At 40.5% G+C, this 22,154-nt stretch overlaps 1 protein-coding gene across 1 annotated transcript in view; it reads left to right on the top strand.

The window, feature by feature from the left end:
- LOC122920383 (cadherin-8-like) overlaps nucleotides 1-22,154 on the top strand; it is a 391,866-nt gene that overhangs the window by 353,911 nt on the left and 15,801 nt on the right. Inside the window, exon 9 of the mRNA XM_044269837.1 lies at nucleotides 3,134-3,251. Coding sequence (XP_044125772.1) covers nucleotides 3,134-3,251 — 118 coding nt within the window. The remainder of the gene's footprint in view (nucleotides 1-3,133; nucleotides 3,252-22,154) is intronic.

The following is a 22,154-nucleotide window of genomic DNA, read 5'->3' as shown; positions in this document are numbered from 1 at the left end:
TCTATCTGTCCATGCTTTCTCCCCCTTTCTCTTTTCTCCCTCTACTGTTTTCTCTTTATCTCCCTCTTACTTTTTTATCTCCTCTCTCTCCCTCTCTTTCACCCATCTGTCTATCCCTCTCTTTGTCTCATGAGTGATATAGAAGATCATAGACGGTGTTGAGCCTTGGGTAAATGTCCCTTTTTTACTCTCTGTTTTGGTTTAGCTTGGTAGTTTTAAATGTCCATAGTGTGACATTGCACTGGCCACTTGTTAGTAGTATCTAAGGGACTCTAGGCTTTTATCCATTAACCTCTATACAGGGAAATGTTCTTGATGCTAAAAGTTCCCAGGTTGTGTTTGCTGAATGGTTGTTGACTGGTATAGTAATCAGATAAAGACTGTAAACAAATGAAGTTCAATATGGCGTAACAGAGATACTGTACAGTAGGAACTGTCAAAGCCAGCTGAGATTCACCTTCAAAGTCAGAGTCAAATGTAGTTGGAACTACAAGTGATAGAAAGGCAAGCAAGAATTCAGAAAATCTAGGGTACTATATAAACCAATGCAGAGAGGGAAGGGTTAATCTAGGAGAGTAGCCAACAGTTGGGACAAACAGGAATACACTATAAGGTACGGTACTATAGCACCAGGATTCAGGACACAATAAATGGCACCAGGTTCAATTAGAGCATCAGACCCTCAGCTTGTTCTCTTTCGCAGCCCCTTGATTAGTTCAATGACTGAGCCTCCTAATCAGCAAACTAGCTACATTTCCAGATTGGTGGATTACCTGGGTCCTGAGACTGGTTGGGCAGCCATGCTTTATACAGGCATTGTGACTTGACAGACTAACTAGCATCATAAGAAATCAAGAATGGTGGTGACTGGCAGGGGCAGACATTGCCGGAGCAGTTATTGCAATCTACAAACAATGCAGTCCCAAAGACCTATAGGGTATGTCCCAAGTTTGGGGCACAGATTAGGGAATAACTAAACTGATAGGTCGGGGTTTGACTGCTGGGTTGCCCACTGATACCCAGAATGGGGGTCCCAGCAATCAGACTCACATCAGCCAGTTAGCAGATGGGAAACGAGATGGCTTGAAAACTTGGCTCACCTACCATAAATGATGAATTTATCATCTGCACACACAATCCATAGCTGCACATTCCTACTTATACTCATATTAACTAACCTACAAGCCCCATTCATGCCTCTCACTTTATAGCACACGATGTTTTGTATGTTTGCCATAGAGCTAACTACACAGTATACAGAATCTTATCTTGCACACTCCGGATCTATGTTCTCTGTCAATGCTCGGATACATCACATTCTACACCACCACCTAGAAATAGCTCAATCATTGCAACAACAGACAGATACATTACACATTTCCCCACATCGCTGTTTTGGTGACCTTTTTAGATATATAATATAAATCATTATGCCTCTACAAACATGCCTCTTCAAAACAGGGTGTAAATACCAGACAACATGAGAAAACTTTCAAGGATATATATATATATATATATACCTCCCTCCCTAACCATTCTCAACAGGTTGTATATAGAGAGACAGCTCTTTTGTCAGGTTTTACCACTCCATCCTTATATTTCAAGACTACACAGTGGCTAGCATTGAATTTCAATAGGGAAGGGGGGATGGGGACAATGTTATGCTTAGTAAACCAAAATATAGTTAGCCATGAGAAAATCAATGCATTCTGAATATAAAATGTCCCATATATGAGATTTCAGATTGTCCGCACCAAACAGACAATGCCAAAGAGGTCCTAACAGGTGACAAAACCCCCTCCTTGTCAGCAGGTCAGGAGGAGTAACTAAAGGATATGAGCAAGTATTTTTGCCCACTCTCTTTTGTAATCCCCTTACATTCTGTGGGCAAACAGCTGAATCTCATGCTTTTATTCTCCACATACTTTGCTAACATCTTTTTGTGGTTAAGTGTTTTAAATCCAATGGATGTTCAAGTAATTGACGTCCACCACCTCTGATTTCATTTCTTGGAGTATTGCATTTTTTATGAACTAAGTAGGTTGTAGTGCCTTTTAGTGTACTGACGTAATAGGTTTATATTGTTGACTCAAGGAGCTGTCAAAACACCTCTAGGTTTCTAGTGTGTGGTCTTCAGCAAAAATCTAGAAACATATGGGATTTCAAGGACTCTTTAAATAACCAGCATAGGTCTAATGTACTGTACATTTCTTCAAGGCTAGCTCTTTGTCTGCAAAAATAGGATAGGTTGATAGATAGATAGATAGATAGATAGATAGATATGGTAGATAAATGTGGCAGATGTTCCCAGTGTTTGCACATGTCTTTGCACATTGAGCAGTGTTCTGCTGCATATGATGTTCACTTGGCTTTGCTTTTGAGCTATGGTAGTGTGCACCTGTACTTTATTTCATCTTGTTTATTTTTTGTGCATTTTTTGCATGGGGAAGTAGCTTCCTCTATTAGGACTGAACACTCCTGCCCATCTGCCTAGGGCTTCTAATCAGTGTATAACATAACTGGATTCTACATTGCCCTGAATTTTCTAGGATAAGACCCAGGAGAGGCAAGTCTGTTAGTGTAGGTTCCACCTATGGAAGCCATCTTGACATTAGTAGATGGGCATCACACAATTTTGCACAAAAATGTGCGCAAAGAGCTTCTCATTTTCATATAGTAAGTATAAAGACAATGTGAAATGGTCAGTGAATTCCTGCGACTACTAGAAGATATTGCACAGCAATTGTTAGGGGGAAAAGTCGTGAGTAGAGCTGAGCAAATTGATTCCTAAGAATCAAAATTAGACCTGCATTTTATTTTTTTAAATAAATTAATTACAATCAGTTTCTTTCAATTTCTTGATATTTGATTCAAGCATATTTTGGGAGAGAGAGAGAGAGAAAAGACTTTTGCAGTTTTCAAAAATACTTCAAAATCTGGTAGAGTTGATTTGTGGTCAAATCGAATAACATGGTCAATTTGGATTAATTGTACCCAAAACAAGTTTAATTTGCTCATCTGTAGTCTTGAGTTATATTTCTTTATAAAGCTCTCGATTTTAGTAAAGATGCACTACAATATCATATTTTCATCTAAAGCGATGGCCCTCATGTTAGTTTTGCTATTATTTCAGATTATCCAGACTGTCAGTGCCATTGACAAGGACGACCCAAGAAATGGACACTACTTCTTTTATAGTCTTCTACCGGAAATGGCTAATAATCCAAATTTCACCATCAAGAACAATGACGGTAACACTATAAATTGTGGTCTTTTATGTGATAAATGTAATGTGATAATGTTTAGATCCTAGTGGCAAACTGGTAGATATGGCCATGCTAGAGGGTGGAATACTATTGTTTGAGTCTGACTGGCAGGCATGTTTATTGGTAATCATAAGATCAGCACCATGGAGAGCAACAGCATTAGAGGTCCAGAAAGAGCAATGTGAGACTGTCAGACAGTAGTCTATTCTCTAGGTAAGGTAAAACTACAACTCTGATCATTCTCACACAGTACTTGGCTGTCAGTAAATTTTGAGTCAAATTTTTACACCCACATTTGAGTTTTAGCGTGGAGACCACTACCATAAGGTTATATAGTTTAAAGAAGATACAGAAAAAATACAATATATTTATCAATCCACTTCCAGTGTATTTTAAGCATCTATTGTGTCACAATTCTAACTGCCAGCTGTTAATCTGCAACTCTTCCATATCTATATGGTAGCACTAGAGCATTAGAGCGTTTGGCAAATTAAGGGATTAGCCTCACAACTCTATTTATCATCAATGTGCTGTTCGCATCAATATGTCCATTCCACAAATTATAGAACATGTCCTATTCTGGTCTGTATTGTGGACAAGAACAGTGATTTCTAGCTATGGATGAAATGCACATGGAAGCTACAATATTTGTATTTTGCGGGTCCAAGGCTGTTAAGAATCAAAAAATTCCAGCATGTTCTCAAACTTACATAAGTTTTCTCTTGTGGTTCATTAAAGTGGTTTCTAGGATTTTTATATTGATAGCCTATTCGACAAACCAGCTGCTTGAGGAAACCACGGTGCCCAACAGAGCTCTGGTGCGCACAGTGACCTCCTTGTAGCTTACCAAACACAGCACCATATATTGGATAGTGACTATACTTGATATTGCAACTCAGACACATTCACTTGAATCGGACTGAGCTATGCCTAGGCTATGTGACTAATGAACAGGACATTATACTGCATAGGAAGAGGTCAAAGTGCTCAGGAAACACCACTGTCTTCTTCTACAACTGATTTGCGGGGATGCCAGGAGCCACACCCCACAAATCAGATACAAATGATCTATCCTGAGAATACTGTAGGCCATCAATATCAAAGTACCAGAAAACCCCTTTAAGAATTGCATTACCTAATGACAGTGATCAGAAGATCGGCATCACAGACAGCAATAGCAACAATAGCAGTGATCATGGAGCAAGGTGATCAAGAGAAAGGTGATACCAAATGACAGTGGTCACTAAACCGTTGTCCCCCAGCTATTGTGAAACTACAACTCCTAGCTTGTACGAGTCAACCACCCTAAGGTTATATTAAAATTTGTACGTGAAAAAAAAAAAGATATTAATTTAGGCAATATATTATTTCATGTACTGTACAGGAGTGTCCAAACTTTACTTTCAATAGATTTTGTTAAGATCTATTTTATAGTGAATTCGAGATACGGGAATAAGATAAGTGAGTAACAAAAGTTTATTATGTTACATATATTTAATGATAGATAGATAGATATAAAAAAGAGAAATTTGACGGCACTGCCGTGGAATTTTTTAATTTTTATATTTATCTGGATGTTGGATCACTTCCGTAGCCCTGGCACTCCGTTTTCTGCCGTGTCTGCAGTGCTGCCCAGCCCATTGATTTTTGTCTAGATAGATAGATAAAGTAACATACACACATAGTAACTTATTTTATAAGGCAGAAAAAGGACATTTGTCCATCCGGTTTGGACTGTTACAAGTTGCAAGTTGATCCAGAGGAAGGAAAGAAAATTCCCTGCAAAGTGAGAAGCCAATTTTCCTCACTTTAGGGGAAAAAAATTCCTTCTTGACTCCAGTCAGGCAATCAGAATAACTCCCTGGATCAATGACCCTTCTCCAGTAATCGAGTAACTATACATAGTTATTAGATCTCCCCTTGTAACACTCCTGACATTGGGGAAGCTATTGACTAACTACCTACCTACTGAAAATCATATTGGAGCCATAGGGACTCCAAATGCTGCCATGCCGGCATTATGTACAATGCAGAAAGCCTTATTCCCCCCCCCCCCCCCGGTCATATATACAAGCCAAGGCTGGGTAACTACTATGTGTTTGGAAAGGTCACCTCAAAGTTTTTGAGTGTTCAAAGTACTGTCTAAAGTTCATTTTCTTCAATAGGAGCAGGCTGGTAATTATAAAGACAATTATCTAAAGTTCAGATTTTTCAAGACAAAAAGTCAAAGAGTGGCTTTCACCCTAACATTAAGCTTTAAACAATTAGCTTTAATAATGCACCGCAATGCTAATTGCCTTAATAGCAACTTTAGCACAATGCCAACATTTCCCGTGAACAGAATTAAGGCATCTAAAATAAAAATCCATCTGTTATATGTATAATTTACATTCGACATATTAACATTTACATGGGAAGAAGCAGAAAAGTATTTTCCATCTGATTACATTTTTTTTTGCAGTTATTCTCATTAAAATTTAATGGCTCTAAAGCTATTTTACAGCACTTAATATGCCTCTCATAATTGAACACAAATGTTAACATTTGCAACCTATAGTGTAAGCAATTTTCAGATCTGTGAGCATATCTCTCATGAGTATGTAGATATAGTAGCCCTGTATTTGTCATTTGGCTCTATGTACCTTGTGGTTAACCACAGAGCTTAAAGAGTTAATGTGCTGGTATAAGAGATACAGATGTAGCAGAATTAAAGGAACTCGTAATGTGTTAAGAAGACAATGGCAAGAAATTGTTAATTGACTTTCGTAATGGCTTTCAATGGTTCTTGTCATGCGATATCACTGTGACATGTGTTAGCCCAATTAAGTTCTGCCACATCCGTACAGGACTTATGCGACAAATTAAACTCTGCTACAACTGTATACATATTTATGGATGTGGATTTAAAATGTTCCTCTCCAGGTAATATTCAGGTATATCAAAGGTTATTATTAAGTTATTATCCCTGTCTCTGCAATATGTCTTGTTATGGAAACGTAACGTCTTCCTCACCTTCTAGCCAATTGATGGTCCTCATTTACTTCCTTCCAGTTATTTTTACATAAATCTTCTCAATCTTCCAGAAATCATACCACTGTAGAAATATTACTAGAAGACAGGAAGGAGAGGGAGGAAGGGTATGCAGCTGCAGTTTCTCTTTCTTGGTGGGTCTGAGAGGCATCATGCAGGGGAGAGGGACCAAAATGGCATCTGATTCTCTAATAGGTTATGCCACAGCTCTGACATCACACCAGGAAGGTCCCTCCCACTCAGTCAGAGGTATATTTAAAGAAACCACCCAAAATATGGGAGGGTACACACAAATATTTATCCATAATGTCCTATATACAGTATATCTCTTTTACAACAGTGTTGCATTTATTTCCTTTTAGCCTCTGTAACTATTACACTTTCTTACAGATTTTTATTTTTTATTTTTTTATACTAGTACATGTAGATCTATTTTATAAGAGTAGTGGTATAGAACTTAAAAATATATTTAACATGTTTCACTATGCAAATCATGATAGATTTAATACAGGGGATATTAGTTGTCTTACATGAATACTTGGTTAAACCAAGTATACAAATTGAGCAGTAGTTAAGTGGCTATTGCCCCTGCCTACTTTATCTGTCATGTGCCTAGGGTAAGCTGGGAGGAGGTTATGGTACTCACAGGAACACCATAGCTTCTTCAAGCAACTGATCAGTTGGGGTCCCAGGAGTCAGACATCCACCGGTCAGATACTGTGTAAACTGTACAGTATTAAACACTCTGAAAACACCTTTAACATTGTCATATAATAAGGGGGTCAAACTGTAGGGGAAATGGACATTGTCTAAAGCCGTATTCAGATTGGTGTTCCAGTCTTTGTTGTTCTGCTACGTTATTCAGGCTGAACAATGAAAATAAGGGAAGCACGATTCCATCACATGACAAATGCAAACAGTGCCTGATGGACACCATTGGGTATAATTGGGTGGGTTATGAACAGACAGGTAAAAGTTTTACACTTACATTTTTTTATGGAATCTGCCATGGAAGCCCCTAACAGAGGCTTTGATGTGAACATGGACATTCATATTTATGGTCTAAAATTTGGCTGCCCACCATTTTGGGGCTGCATTTTAGTGGCGGTTCCTCTTGTCACTTGTAATCTAATACCCACATCATTCACAATTCACCCATGAAACTGTATTTCTTGTAAGGCGACAGTAGAAGTAGAAGCCCCACTTGTACAATCTCCACAGCAGGCGACAAGCATGTTTTCCTATGAGAGAGGAAGTGTAAGCTGAAAGGCTCAGATTATAGCTAAAAGGTCAATAAGTAATATAGCAGAGATATGACCTTTACAAAAATTACAACATCAAGATAAGAAACTAAGATATTGCTTAATATTGCTTTCATTTGAGGATAAAGATAGAAATCTGTAGTTAAAAACATAAAAATGGATGTGTCCAGAGAACAACACTGGGAAATAAAGTTTGGATATAGTATGCAGTTGCATTTTTTCCCATAGATATTCATTTTAATTGAGGTCAGGGCTTTGTGAGACAAGTCTTGTTTTTCCATACCATTTTTAAGACTTAAATTTAGCATTCTTGTCCTACTAAAAGGGATGTCTACAAATCATGTCTATAATTTGGAAGTATGCAATTTTGCCAGAATGTCATTGAATCTTGTAACATTATGGTGCCCCTTCACTAGCACTTAAGGTCTAAGCTGAAACCTTGAGAAATATGCCTAGAACTTTATTTCTCTTCCACCAAACAGAAGATCTCTACTTGCATTCTAGATTTGTTTGTTCGCCAGGTATAATTAATCACACCAAAGGAGATTTCCTTATTGCTTCAAGGGTCTCTACATGAGTTCGAGGTGGGAGTCAGTGCAATGCACCACTTCAGATACTTTTCATTGCTGATCCAGGTCTGTTATAAGCTACTTAGCCATGGAAATCCAGTCCATGAAGCTTATAACAAAAATGTGATGGTTTTATAGCTAAAATGGACTCAGAAGTACAGACATGCAGTGTACAATATTTACTTACTACAATTTTCAGTACTTATTAATAAACTAAACCACTGGCACTAGATACTTATATCAATGCTGCAGTGTCGTAGCAGCCCCGTATGTCCTGCCGCTTTGGAAGTGCAAATCACAGTAAAAACAAACTTAGACACCGCAAAATCTGCAGAGACCCCTGCGCACAAGAACCTTGAAAAGACCTGTGCCCCATATGATGTGACCTGCACCTCGCAGAACGAGAAGTCCCAGAACAGTATCCAAATCAAGGTAATCTTGATCATCTACTGGAGATACTTATTGGTATTATTGTATCAGAGAAGAATAGCAGAGGGGTGTTTTAGATTGATTGGCTGTGCGCGGTGTCTAAGTTTGTTTTTACTGTAATTTTCAGTACTTTGTGATCCGATTACATATGGCTTTGCAGCTTTCTGTTTTTTGGTGGAGCTTTTATTAGTCTTAAATATTTCACAATCAGATCACTTACATGATTAAACACTTTCATTCTAGATAGTGGTTTGAGACAATGTAGAATAGAGATTACGTTCCAATTTATATATCAGCCTTTATCTACAAAGCCTCTTGATGCTATAACTCTGGGATAAGGGGAGTGATTGGGTATAAATCAATAGTACCCAAATCAAAAGTATTGTACTTTGCAAAAATCTATCTCTCTTGAAAAAAAATTGCCTAAATTGAATGTAAGGAATTCTGATTCTAATGAATCTGAATTTTTTAAAGAAAATTCATTTCAAATTTTGATTCTAAAGAATCAGTTTACTCATCTGTAGGCAGAAGCTTCTCCATTCGTAAACAGTGTCCCTGTGTTAAGAATGAATGACATCCCTTTTACAAGTATCCACATGTTCAGTATGGACTATAGACAGAGGTAGACATAAATTCACATGCATCAGAAGTTCCACTAGTCAAATAGAAACTGTTATCTAAAACAAAAATACCATATATATATATATATAAATATACACGCTAAATGTAGTGTACAAACCATAATGTTTAGACAATTATCCAGGACAAGAAATAGTGTTGATTTCCCCAAATTCAAGCTGGTATTCAGACTAGAATTACACCATAGAGGTTTTGAAACCAAATCTGAGCAACTTGACCTGGTGTAATTAGAAATATTCATCATGCAATTTCAGATTAGTCAGACTAATTATTCAGAAGAAAAAAAATATTATAATGAGGATAATGAGTTTGCACATTTGTATGCCTTTTCTTACTTAAACCTATTGTTTAAATCAAGTTTGCATGTTAAAAAACCCTATTTTTGAAGATTTCTTTGTGATGCTAGTTTAAATTTTCCACTCCACTATCTATAGTTAAAAAAATAAATAAATACTTCCTACTCTGTAAAGATTGCTTATCCAAAGTCATCTTATTATCATTGGGCAAGATTACAATGACTATTAATACTAAAGGCCCCTTTACACATGCAAATTTCGCAAGCAATTGCCGGGAAGTAAGCTTCACTTCCTGCCAATCGCCTGCTTATCAGTGGAGGAGATAGCTGTTTTTACATGCAGCAATCTTCTCCACAGTATGGGGAGGAGCGATCGTTAATGCCATTGCTCGTCTCCATATCGACTCTTTGTTTGTCAGCAGCAGATCGTGTTTACACAGCACAATCTGCTGAGGGCAAACGACTTTTGTGATGTGATTACCCAATGAATCGAGCATTTTGCTCATTCATCAGGTAATCGGCAGCACTTTTACACTGCCAGATAATCGCTAGCGAGTGTTCCTTTGAGCACTTGTTAGCAATCATTGGGTTGAGAATCAGCCCTTTTATGTATAGCTAAACAAAAACCACCATTCGCAATAGGTGATGTATAGCTTATCTACTCCCTCCCTGCACAATGATTTCTAAAGAGATGGCAGAGCATGCCCACAATATGCAGAGTGGAGTGAAAAGTAGGTCAGGATTTCATATTACAATACCTTTAGACGTCATTTATGATTAGAATTTTTTATTTTTAATAGCAAAAAAATATAAATAAATAATCTCTACTCCAAGCAACCCCTAGTGTGCTTCTACAGACATAGATGTACACCACATGTCAAATATATTATTACTGTGCACAATTTCAAAAATTTGATGCAACCTAACAAAGCAAATATAGACTTAAAACTCACACCAAAACCACAGCAAATTATAAATTGCCCCCTTTATTCTTTACTTATTTGGGATAGATGAAGTTAAAGGACTAGATGAAGGTCACTGAAATACAATACCAACTGTAATATCACAGAGATATTGCCTTATAGACTGTGCCAGTTTCTCGCGTTTTATTTTCATGCATGATGTAACACTACCTGATCAAAATACATTAACCTTTCATTTGCTATCATGGCTGATATTCTTTTGCAACTGAAACTATTTTTACATACGTAGTCTTTTTTTTCTGGTACTTTATAACAATTTATTCATAAGCTGACAGTATCTCACAAACATGAGTACACCCCTCACATTTTTGTAAATATTTTGTTATATCTTTTCATGGGACAACACTGAAGATGTGACACTTTGATACAATGTAAAGTAGTCAGTGTACAGCTTGTATAACAGTGTAAATTTGGTGTGCCCTCAAAATACCTCAACACACAACCATTAATGTCTAAATTGCTGGCAACAAATGTAAGTACACACCTAAGTGAAAAAATTGTGCCCAAAATGGAAATTTTTGGTGTGGCCACTATTATTTTTCAGCACTGCCTTAACTCTCTTGGGCAGTGAATTCACTAGAGCTTCACAGGTTGCCACTGGAATCCTCTTCCACCCCTCTATGACAACATCATGAAGATGGTGGACGTTAGAGACCTTGTGCTCCTCCACCTTCTGTTCCATATATATATACTGGAGATCAAAATTAGAGAAAATTATGAACACTTGATTTTTTTCAGATTTCATGTAATCTTCATTGCTCAACAGTTGAAGGAAGTTTTCTTGAGGCTATACCATGCTACGAGAACAGTGGCACTTCAATAAAATAAAATAAAAACTTTATTTTGCAGAAAACACAATGATCAAAATTAGAGAACATCAATGATGGCAGCATAGAGAAAGATTACAAGAAATTTTTTAGAAGTTCAACAATTTGTAGGAAGTTTCGAGGCCTTTGTTTTGAATGAGTTCAGCATATCTGCAAACATAGTATCTCAAACTGCTCTAATGTGACTTTGGTCCTTCCAGTTTCTTCCACAGATCGTGACTTGGGGGGTCAGTTGTGGGTTTATTGGCCATAACTTTGTCACCATGGATTTTCCTGAGATTTTCTGTTGGGTTTGGATCAGGACGAGACCCAACTCCTGCTGCCAAATCTTTCTCCAACCCATAACACTTATTTCTCTAACTTTCACTGACAGCTCTACACACTTTGTGTTCAGTCTGTACCCCAGTTTGATGATAAACATATTTTTTCCCATTGGACCCAAATAAATTAAACTTGATTTTCTCACTAAAGTGAACTTTGAAGCACTTTTCCTCAGTCCACACAACATGCTTCTCAGCAAAAGTCAGTCTAGCTTTTTGATTCTATCTGCTAATGGGTTTGATCACTGTAGAGTGAGCTTTCAGTCCAAATGCTCTTAAACATCGGGGTACTGTATGATGAGGCAGATCCTTACACTGTTCAGTACTCAACCGGTGAGCAATTCCAGCTGCAGTGTTGAATCGATTGCCCATTGAGATTCCTCACATTATCCTTCTTCTCTTACACTTGTCTTTCATGGATGATCAGCCTTCTTGGGGGGCTTGAATGTGTTTGTGAGGTTGTAAGGATGCAATATTCTATAAATCACAGATTTAGAACCACCAATTTCTCTTGGTATGGCTAATAAGGTCATGCCTTTGGCCTTCATCTGGATAACCTTCTGCCAAAGTGTTTCAGTCATTTTAGAACAGCTCATCATCTTGCCAAGACAGTGAAAACTCGAAAGTTAGGCTGCCAAGTTATATAGTTTATTAGATAATTAAGGAAATTTGCACCAGGTGCCAGATTAAGACCAACTCCTTTTTGGATAATTTCACTAATAGGACTATACAGTGACCTTGACATGTAGAAAAATGGATGTTGTTCTCTTTTGATCTCCAGTATACAGTTACAAGAAAAAGTATGTGAACCCTTTGGAATGATATGGATTTCTGCACAAATTGGCCATAAAATGTGATCTGATCTTCATCTAAGTCACAACAATAGACAATCACAGTCTGCTTAAACTAATAACAAACAAAGAATTAAATGTTACCATGTTTTTATTGAACACACCATGTAAACATTCACAGTGCAGGTGGAAAAAGTATGTGAACCCCTGGATTTTATAACTGGTTGAACCTCCTTTGGCAGCAATAACTTCAACCAAACATTTCCTGTAGTTGCAGATCAGACGTGCACAACAGTCAGGATTAATTCTTGACCATTCTTCTTTACAGAACTGTTTCAGTTCAGCAATATTCTTGGAATGTCTGGTGTGAATCTCTTTCTTGAGGTCGTGCCACAGCATCTCAATCGGGTTGAGGTCAGGACTCTGACTGGGCCACTCCAGAAGGCATATTTTCTTCTGTTTAAGTCATTCTGTTGTTGATTTACTTCTATGCTTTGGGTCGTTGTCCTGTTGCATTGTCCATCTTTTGTTGAGCTTCAGCTGGTGGACAGATGGCCTTAAGTTCTCCTGAAAAATGTATTGATAAACTTGGGAATTTATTTTTCCTTCGTTGATAGAAATCCGTCCAGGCCCTGATGCAGCAAAGCAGCCCCAAACCTTGATGCCCCCACCACCATACTTCACAGTTGGGATGAGGTTTTGATGTTGTTTTGTTGTGCCTCTTTTTCTCCACACATAGTGTTGTGTGTTTCTTTCCAAACAACTCAACTTTGGTTTCAACTGTCCACAGAATATTTTGCCAGTACCGCTGAGGAACATCCAGGTGCTCTTGTGCAAACTGTAAACGTGCAGCAATATTGTTTTAATTTTTTTGGATAGCAGTGGCTTCCTCTGTGGTATCCTCCCATGAAATCCATTCTTGTTTAGTGTTTTACATATTGTAGATTCGCTAACAGGGATAGCATATGCCAGAAACTTTTGTAAGTCTTTAGCTGACACTCTAGGATTCTTCTTCACCTCATTGAGCAGTCTGCGCTGTGCTCTTGCAGTTATCTTTATAGGATGACCACTTCTAGGGAGAGTAGCAGCAGTGCTGAACTTTCTCCATTTATAGACAATTTTTCTTACCATGGACTTTTGGAGATACTTTTATAACCCTTTCCAGCTTTATGCAAGTCAACAATTCTTAATAGTAGGTCTTCTGAGAGCTCTTTTGTGCGAGGTATCATTCACATCAGGCAATGCTTCTTGTGAAAAGCAAACCCAGAACTGGTGTGTGTTTTTTATAGGTCAGGGCAGCTGTAACCAACACCTCCAATCTCATCTCATTGATTGGTCTGCAGTTGGCTGAATTAATTATTTGTGTGTTATTAGTTTAAGAAGACTGTGTCTATTGTTTGACTTAGACGAAGATCAGATTACATTTTATGACCAATTTGTGCAGAAATCCATATCATTCCAAAGAGTTGACATACTTTTTCTTGCAACTGTATATAGTTACAATATTAAGAGAAGTTCAAAATTATTCATCATATATGGTTTTTCTCCTCCTATCTTAGACCTACAGCAGCTAATTGACAGATTTCTCCCCATGAACAGTAACAGAGAAAAACCTGTTAATGAAAGACTGAAGGTGGAAGGATCCCACCTATCATCAACATTATCAGACTCCTTCCTACCGAGCCGGCAGCATGCTGCATAGTTAAACCTGGCTATTCTCCAAACCTACTACTCAAACAGAGAATATTGTATCCATACACATTCACAGACCCATCACTGTCATCTATGCAAAACATAATTTAAATAATCTATAATTGAACATCAGATGTGTTTTCCCTCCTCCTACCTTTTGCTCTCCAGCTGCTGATTAGCATATTTCTCCCTATGCGCAATTATAAGGAGAAACCTGTCAATCCAGACTAAAGAGTTAGGTGAGCCACATAGCATGGAGATCATCCATGCGCGTTTCACAGGGCTATCACTATGACCTTTACAAAACATAATTTTTAATAATCTATAATAAAGCAATAAACTCACAATATACTAAGATGGGGACAAGCATCTCAAGTGCAGCAATCAAATCTTCAGTGATGTGACCACATAAAACGCATATCTGATCAACCTGGATGTAGGCAAGGAAACTTAGGGGAGATAAAAATTACTCTCCCTGCACTTCTGCCCTGACAAGGGGAACCCTGTTTAGGAGCCTGACCCTGATGCACCCATAAAAATCCTTTACACTTCGCCAGTGCTTTCCCCCTGGATATGGGTTCATCAGAGGACTCACCATAGGGTTAGACAAAAAATAAAATAAAAGTGATGCCATTCAAATACTTTCAAATATCTGTTGGTCAGGTATGCAGATTAGGAATTATGCCAGAAATGATGATGGATTGCAACAATAACCACAATGGAGCCACTTATTCCAACCCAGTGCCAATGGAGAAGAAGGGGAGCCTACTAAAAAATAAACACACTGTAAATGAGAAACCTCTGAATTCAGAGTGTCTATCAATACAATACAATACAGTGTCTATGCTGTCCTCGGTTCTCTGAAATCAGAATGTCATATGTGGTGTTGCAGCATAGCCACACTTTAATGAAGGTTTGCTGCAATATCAGTTGCAACCCATAGACAGGAATAGCACTGTTTCCAGGAAAAACAAAAAATCGGCCATATTTTTATAACCCTGAACAAGTAAGTTTCTATTTTCTGAGTTATTGTATTGTGTCTAATTCTCTTGCGTACTGTTATAGACAGGGGCTGTTAGTCATTCATTTGCATTTCCCATTTGGGGTTAATCACCTCCTTCTCATTCCATGTTTGGATTAAACTATAATAGCAGAAGAGTTATTGTAGATTGTTTCCAGAGTAGGGGGGAAACAGGTGAGAAATCTTGAAGATGATTGTGTGAAGAAAAGACAAAAGGAGAACAAAGAAGGAGGTCTTGGGAGGATCAACTATCACAATTAAGGGGATTGTGGAAGATTATGGTACAGATGATTGAGGGGGGCAAGTTGGGAAAGATTTGTATGTTGGTAATGGTTTGAACTTAATTTGTTAGGCAGTGGGGAACCATTGTCCTCAAATAATCAGTCTCATTTTAGCTGAAGACCAATTTCTAACTCCTCACTAATCAATAGAGTAAATGGCTATACAACAGTTTTAAATGTTATGGGTGCAATTTTTGTTGTTGTACCAAACACATCCACTAATCATGTATTAGTAAAAGCTGCATAATTAAAGTCTTAACTACAGTAGAATTAGAGACAGTGAAGTAAAATACCATCTGGAAAACACTAATATTTTAAGGAGATGTTTAAACGAGTGAGATCTGTATCTGCCCTACTTTATCTGCTACCTGCCATGAAGGATGGCACTTGAGAAAAACTGAAAGGGATCTGCAGTGACATGTCATTGTAATTGCTACTCTGCAGTATGTCCATAAAGGCAGTTTGGGAAGTAGAATTGAGGGCAGGGAGTTCAGTGAAAGGATTTGTCCATTTTGTGGGTGGTCAGAGGATCACGGCAAACTGCAGCTTCAGGCTTTGTGAAGAGACTGCTTTCCCCAGAATACACTTTGGCTTTTCATCAAAAAAGATCTTAAAAGTTACTTTGTGTTTTCACAGTGTATAATTGTTTTATCGCTTCAACCCCACTTAGTGTTTTCACAATGGACACATTTCCTGAACTCAAGTGCTCTAAGAAACATAAAAGATCCAATGCGTAACATTTCAAAAATGCAAAAGTCAAATTGAACATTACAATGTGTCTCCCACTGATTTTTGACGTCCTGCTGTAAAACCTTTGTTAAAGCTACTTGTTCTAAGTTTTTTGTGTGTGTGCGTTTTTTTCCAGACCTGCTTTTGTTGCTCTCACTGTACATTTATTTTTACTCTTTCGTGTCTTTCTCATTCATGATCCTGTGACTTGTGAAAAAAAGGGAAAACAAGAAGCTATAAAGATGCAAAGTATGGAATAAGTTACAATATACTATGTCAAAGGACACAATGATTTTTTAACTAGGACCTCTTTGCTTTCTTGCCAAGTCTGTTATGGTTAATACTAGTGTTGAGCGAGCATGATCGGATGAACACCAGTTCGGCTTGAACATCGCGATGCTCAGCACATCGCAGTGTTCGGCCGAATACTGTATGAGATCGAGCGTGATGCTCGAGTCTTCTCTCCGCACGTTTGTTGGCTGCTACGCACCCAATAAATGTGCAGGTAAGTTCTACCGCTCACTGTAATGCCGTAGCCATGTTGGTTACTGGAATTACAGTGATTGGCTGTCGGGAACGCGTCATCGGGTGCTATAAAGAACCCGATGAGACGTGAGACGTAGACAAGGAGAGCTGTGCTGTAGAAGGGACAGATAGTGTAGAGAATTTAATTTTATTTTTTTGTTAGGCAAGGTTGGTCTTAGAGACCCAAAAGTCTTTTTAAGGACTATTGTTGTATCTGGCAGCAATATATATTATTAGTGCAACCTGCGCTAAATAGATTGCAATTATTTGGCCGCTGAGGACAGTGACATTATCTGCGCTACATCTCCTGTGTAACGTGTGCGCATACTAAAAATATCTTTGACATCCAGTGTACTTTTTTTGTAGACGATGTCTGCTGCGGACAGTTACATTACCTGTGCTACATCTCCTGTATAAGGCATGCGCAGCCTAAAAATATCTGTGACATCCAGTGTACTTTTTCCGTAGATGCTATGGATAGCAACATTATCTGCGCTAGATCTTCTGTTTAACGTGTGCGCATACTAAAAATATCTGTGACAACCAGCGTACTTTTTCCATAGACGCTGCGGACAGCGACATTATCTGCACTACATCTCCTGTATAACGTTTGCGCAGCCTAAAAATATCTGTGACATCCAGTGTACTTTTTCCGTAGACACTGCGAACAGCAACATTATCTGCGCTACACCTCCTGTTTAACGTGTGCGCATACTAAAAATATCTGTGACATCCAGAGTACTTTTTCCATAGACGCTGCGGACAGTGACATTATCTGCGCTACATCTCCTTTATAATGTTGCGCAGCCTAAAAATATCTGTGACATCCAGTGTAATTTTTCCGTAGACGCTGCGGACAGCAATGTTATCTGCGCTACACCTCCTGTTTAACGTGTGCGCATACTAAAAATATCTGTGACATCTAGTGTACTTTATCCATAGACCCTGCGGACAGAACCATTATCTGCGATACATCTCCTATATAACGTTTGCGCAGCCTAAAAATATCTGCAACATCCAGTGTACTTTTTCCATAGACCCAGCGGACAGCGACATTTTCTGCGCTACATCTCCTGTATTACGTTTCCGCATCCCAAATATCTGTGACATTGACTGTAATTTTATCTTACCCACTGTTGACAGCAGCACCATTACCTGTGGTACCTCTAATGTATAATGTTTCCGCATCCCAAATATCTGTGAGATTGACTGTAATTTATTTGCGCATACACTTTAAAAAACTGTACTACTGTACGTGTAACATACTTGCAAGCATATATACCATTTAATATGATGAAGACGAGCAGTAAGGGACGGGGAAGTGGCCGTGCTGCTGATGGAGCAAGCAGAAGCCATGGCCCTGGGTGCAGTAAAACTGTGCTTGCTGGCAGAGCACAAGAAACACACCCATCCACGATACCTAGTTTCATGTCCCAGTTTGGAGGATGGTGCAGGACACCACTCTGGAAGTCAGACAAGTGCGAGTAGGTGGTCGGTTGGATTGCAGCAGATAATGCTTCCAGTTGGTTAAGCACCATCCTGTTTTCCACAAAGTCCAGTCTCAGTAGCCAAGAGTTTGGTCAACAGAATCCTCAACCTGATCCTCCTTCTTTCCACCATGGAGAGTCTTTGCAAGCAAGTGATCCCATACTCGGATATTCTGAGGAGCTGTATTCAGCACCATTCCTTAATTTGGGCCTCTCGCCAAGCCCACTTGAAGAGGGACATGAGGAGATCTTGTGCCTTGATTCCCAAACTCTTGAGCATCCACAGTCAGAAGAAGATGGCGGTGGGGAACTGCAATTAGAGTTTCACGAGGTGGATGAGGATGATGAGACACTGTTGCCAATAAGTCAATGGCAATTAGTGTCTCAAGAGGTTGATGATCAGGATGAGGCACAGTTGTCAATAAGTGAGGTTGTTGTTAGGTCAACAAGTCAGGAGGATGACCAGAGAGAGGAAGTGGAAGAGGAGATGGTGGATAATGAAGTCACTGACCCAACCTGGGAAGGTGGCAAGCCGAGCAAGGATAGCAGTACAGAGGCGGAGGGATCCGTAGCACAGCAACAGGCTAGAAGAGGCAGTGGGGTGGAAAAACGATGAAGGCGGTACACACCAAACAGGCCCGCAACTGTTCCCCGGAGCACCCCCTTGCCAAGGGGTAGGTGTTCCGCAGTCTGGCTCTTTTTTGATGAATGTGCGGATGATAAAAGAGCTGTCATTTGCAACCTGTGCCATACCAAAAGGAGCAGGACCGTGAACACTTGCAACCTCACCACCACCAGCATGATCTTCCACATGACATCAAAGCACCCTAATAGGTGGGCCAAATGCCTGGGTCCACAAACAGTGTCTGCGGGTCACACCACTGCCTCCTCTTCCCCTGTTTTGCGTGCTTGGCAATCCCCTGTCCAAGACACAGGCACGGATGCCTCCCGCCCTGCACCAGGACTTTCACAAGCAACATCAGCTAGCACATCCACTTCTGTGTCCCAGCGCAGCATACAGATGTCCATAGCACTAAATGCGCACCTTTCCAAATTGCTGGCCCTGTAAATGTTGCAATTTAGTCTTGTGGACAATGAGGCTTTCCGCAGCCTGATGGTGGCAGCCGTCCCTCGTTACTCAGTCCCCAGACGCCACTATTTTGCACGGTGTGCTGTCCCCGCCTTACACCAGCATGTGTCCTGTAACATCACCCATGCCCTGACCAACACAGTTTTTGGGAAGGGACACTTAACGACTGACACATGGACAAGTGCTTGTGGCCAGCGACGCTACATTTCCCTGAGGGCACACTGGGTGAACATTGTGGAGGCCGGGAGTGAGTCGTACCCTGGGATGGCACAGGTGCTGCCGACACCAAGGATTGCTGGCCTTACTTCCATCAGGATTTCCGCCATCACCTACATTAGTGGCTGCATTAGTGGCCCACGTCTCCTCCTCTGCCTCCTCCTCCACTTTCACCTCTGAATTCTCATCTTGCAGCACCAGTCAGCCATTAGTCAGTAGCTGGAAGTAGTGTAGCACTGCAATGGGGAAGCTGCAACAGACCGTGCTGAAACTTATTTGCTTAGGTGACAAACAGCACACTGCCGCAGGGTTGTTGCAGGGTATAAGGGACCAGAATGAGCTGTGGCTCTCGCCACTCAACCTAGAACCAGGCATGGTTGTGTCTGATAATGGCCATTACTTGGTAGCGGCTTTGGAGCTCGACAAGCTTACATACATAACATGCCTAGCCCACGTGTTAAAACGTTGTGGTTCAGCGGTTTCTCAAAACCTTCCCCAATTTGCCAGAGCTACTGGTGAAGGTGCACCTTGTGTGTGCCCATTTCCGAAAGTCATCTACAGCTGCCGTCAGTCTGGTTGCACTGCAGCATCTCTTGCAATTGCCAGCTCACCGACTGTTGTTGCGACGTGAGCACGCGCTGAAACTTCACGTTTCACATTTTGACCAGGCTTTGTGAGCAGCAGAGGGCAGTAGTGGGCAACATGTTCATCGCCTTTCCAGTCAGCTCTTCACAGGCGACGAGTGGGTATGGAAGTCTGACCTCTGTGAGGTTTTACGCAACTTTGAGGAATTAACACAGATGGTGAGTGGCAATGCCGCTATTATTAGCGCAACCATCCCACTTCTGTGTCTACTGAAACGCTCGCTACTCACAATAAAGGCGGACGCTTTGCATGTGGGAGATGTGGAAATGGGGAAAGACAGTACACTGGGTGATAGCCAGTCCACCCCCAATTCGTCTTCTCAGCGCAAATTGGATGATGAGAAGGACAAGGACGAGGAGGAGGAGCCAAAGACTGTTGCCTCTGCTATAGAGGGTAGTATTCATAGCAGGTTTATTCCATCTGTTTAGCGTGAATGGGCCGAATTGGGGGAGGAGGATGAGGAGATTGAGAGTCATCCTCCTGATGAGGACAGCAAAGTCTTGTCTGTTGGGACTCTGGCACACATGGCTGACTTTATGTTATGCTGCCTTTCCCATGACACTTGCGTTGTACTCCTTTTGGCCAACAGCGATTACTGCATGTTCACCGTTCTCGACCCCCGCTACAAAGAGAACTTCTCATCTCTCATGTACTTCTCATCTCTCAAAATGTATCCCAAAATGTCCAGCTTTTATCGCTGGCTGCAGAGTACGTAGTTACTTGGGCAACCGAGGAGGGGAGACGAGGGGAACACACAACAGTTACAACAGAGGCAAAGCAACACTCTCCAAGGCCTGGAACAGTTTCATGACACTCCACCACCCCCCTTAACCTGATGTGCGGCCTTTTGCCACAAGGAGGGAAGAGTTTTGGAAGATGGTGAAGGAGTACGTAGCAGACCATGTCTGCGTCCTTAAGGATCCCTATGTGTCTTATAGCTATTGGGCGTCCAAGCTGGACACGTGGCACGAACTGGTGCTCTACGCCTTGGAGGTTCTGGCCTGCCCTGCCGCCAGTGTTTTGTCAGAGCGGGTATTTAGTGCTGGTGGGGGCATAATAACTGATAAGCGCATCCACCTGTCAATTGAAAATGCTAACCGGTTGACTCTTATCAAAATGAACAAGGCCTGGATTGGCCCTGACTTCTCTACTCCACCAGAGGAAAGCGGCTGAACATAAAGGCACTTTAAATGTGGCTTTTATGGTTTATTGAATACACTGTATCCCCATGCACCCCTTCCACCACAAAAAAGGGTATATGATTCAATCTTCCTTTTCTCATCCTCCTCCTCCATCATATCAACATGCTTATTAGACTGCCCTTGCTCCTAATGTTTCATAGGGTCAGTTCAGCCTCAGGCCCTCAACCATAATTTTTTAGACGGTCAGCTCAGCAGCAGGCCCTCGCCCATAATTTTTTCCAAGGTCAGATCAGCAGCAGGCACTCACCCCTAATGTTTTAGTGAGTCAGCTCAGCAGCAGACCCTCAACCATAATTGTTTTCTATGGTCAGATCAGCAGCAGACATTCTCCCCTAATGTTTCAGAGCATCAGCTCAGCAGCAGACCCTCACCCCTAATGTTTTAGGTAGTCAGCTCAGCAGCAGACCCTCACCCCTAATGTTTTAGATGGTCAGCTTGGCATCAGGCCCTCGCCCATAATGTTTTAGATGGTCAGCTCAGCAGCAGGCCCTTGCCCCTAATGTTTTAGATGGTCAGCTTGCCAGCAGGCCCTCGCCCCTAATGTTTTAGATGGTCAGCTGAGGAGCAGGCCCTCGTCCATAATTTTTTCCATGATCAGATCAGCAGCAGGCCCTCGCCTCTAATGCTTTAGATGGTCAGCTCGGCAGCAGGCCCTCGCCCCTAATGTTTTAGATGGTCATCTCAGCAGCAGGCCCTCGCCGATAATGTTTTAGATGGTCAGCTTGGCAGCAGGCCCTAGCCCTTAATGTTTTAGATGGTCAGCTCAGCAGCAGGCCCTCGCCCCTAATGTTTTTGAGGGTCACCAGCAGGCCATCAATCATAATTTTTCAAGGATGTGTTTGATGCCCTCCTTTA

This window comes from Bufo gargarizans, chromosome 10 (assembly GCF_014858855.1).
Source record: "Bufo gargarizans isolate SCDJY-AF-19 chromosome 10, ASM1485885v1, whole genome shotgun sequence".
NCBI lineage: Eukaryota > Metazoa > Chordata > Amphibia > Anura > Bufonidae > Bufo > Bufo gargarizans.
This window is presented reverse-complemented; position numbering and strand designations above follow the sequence as displayed.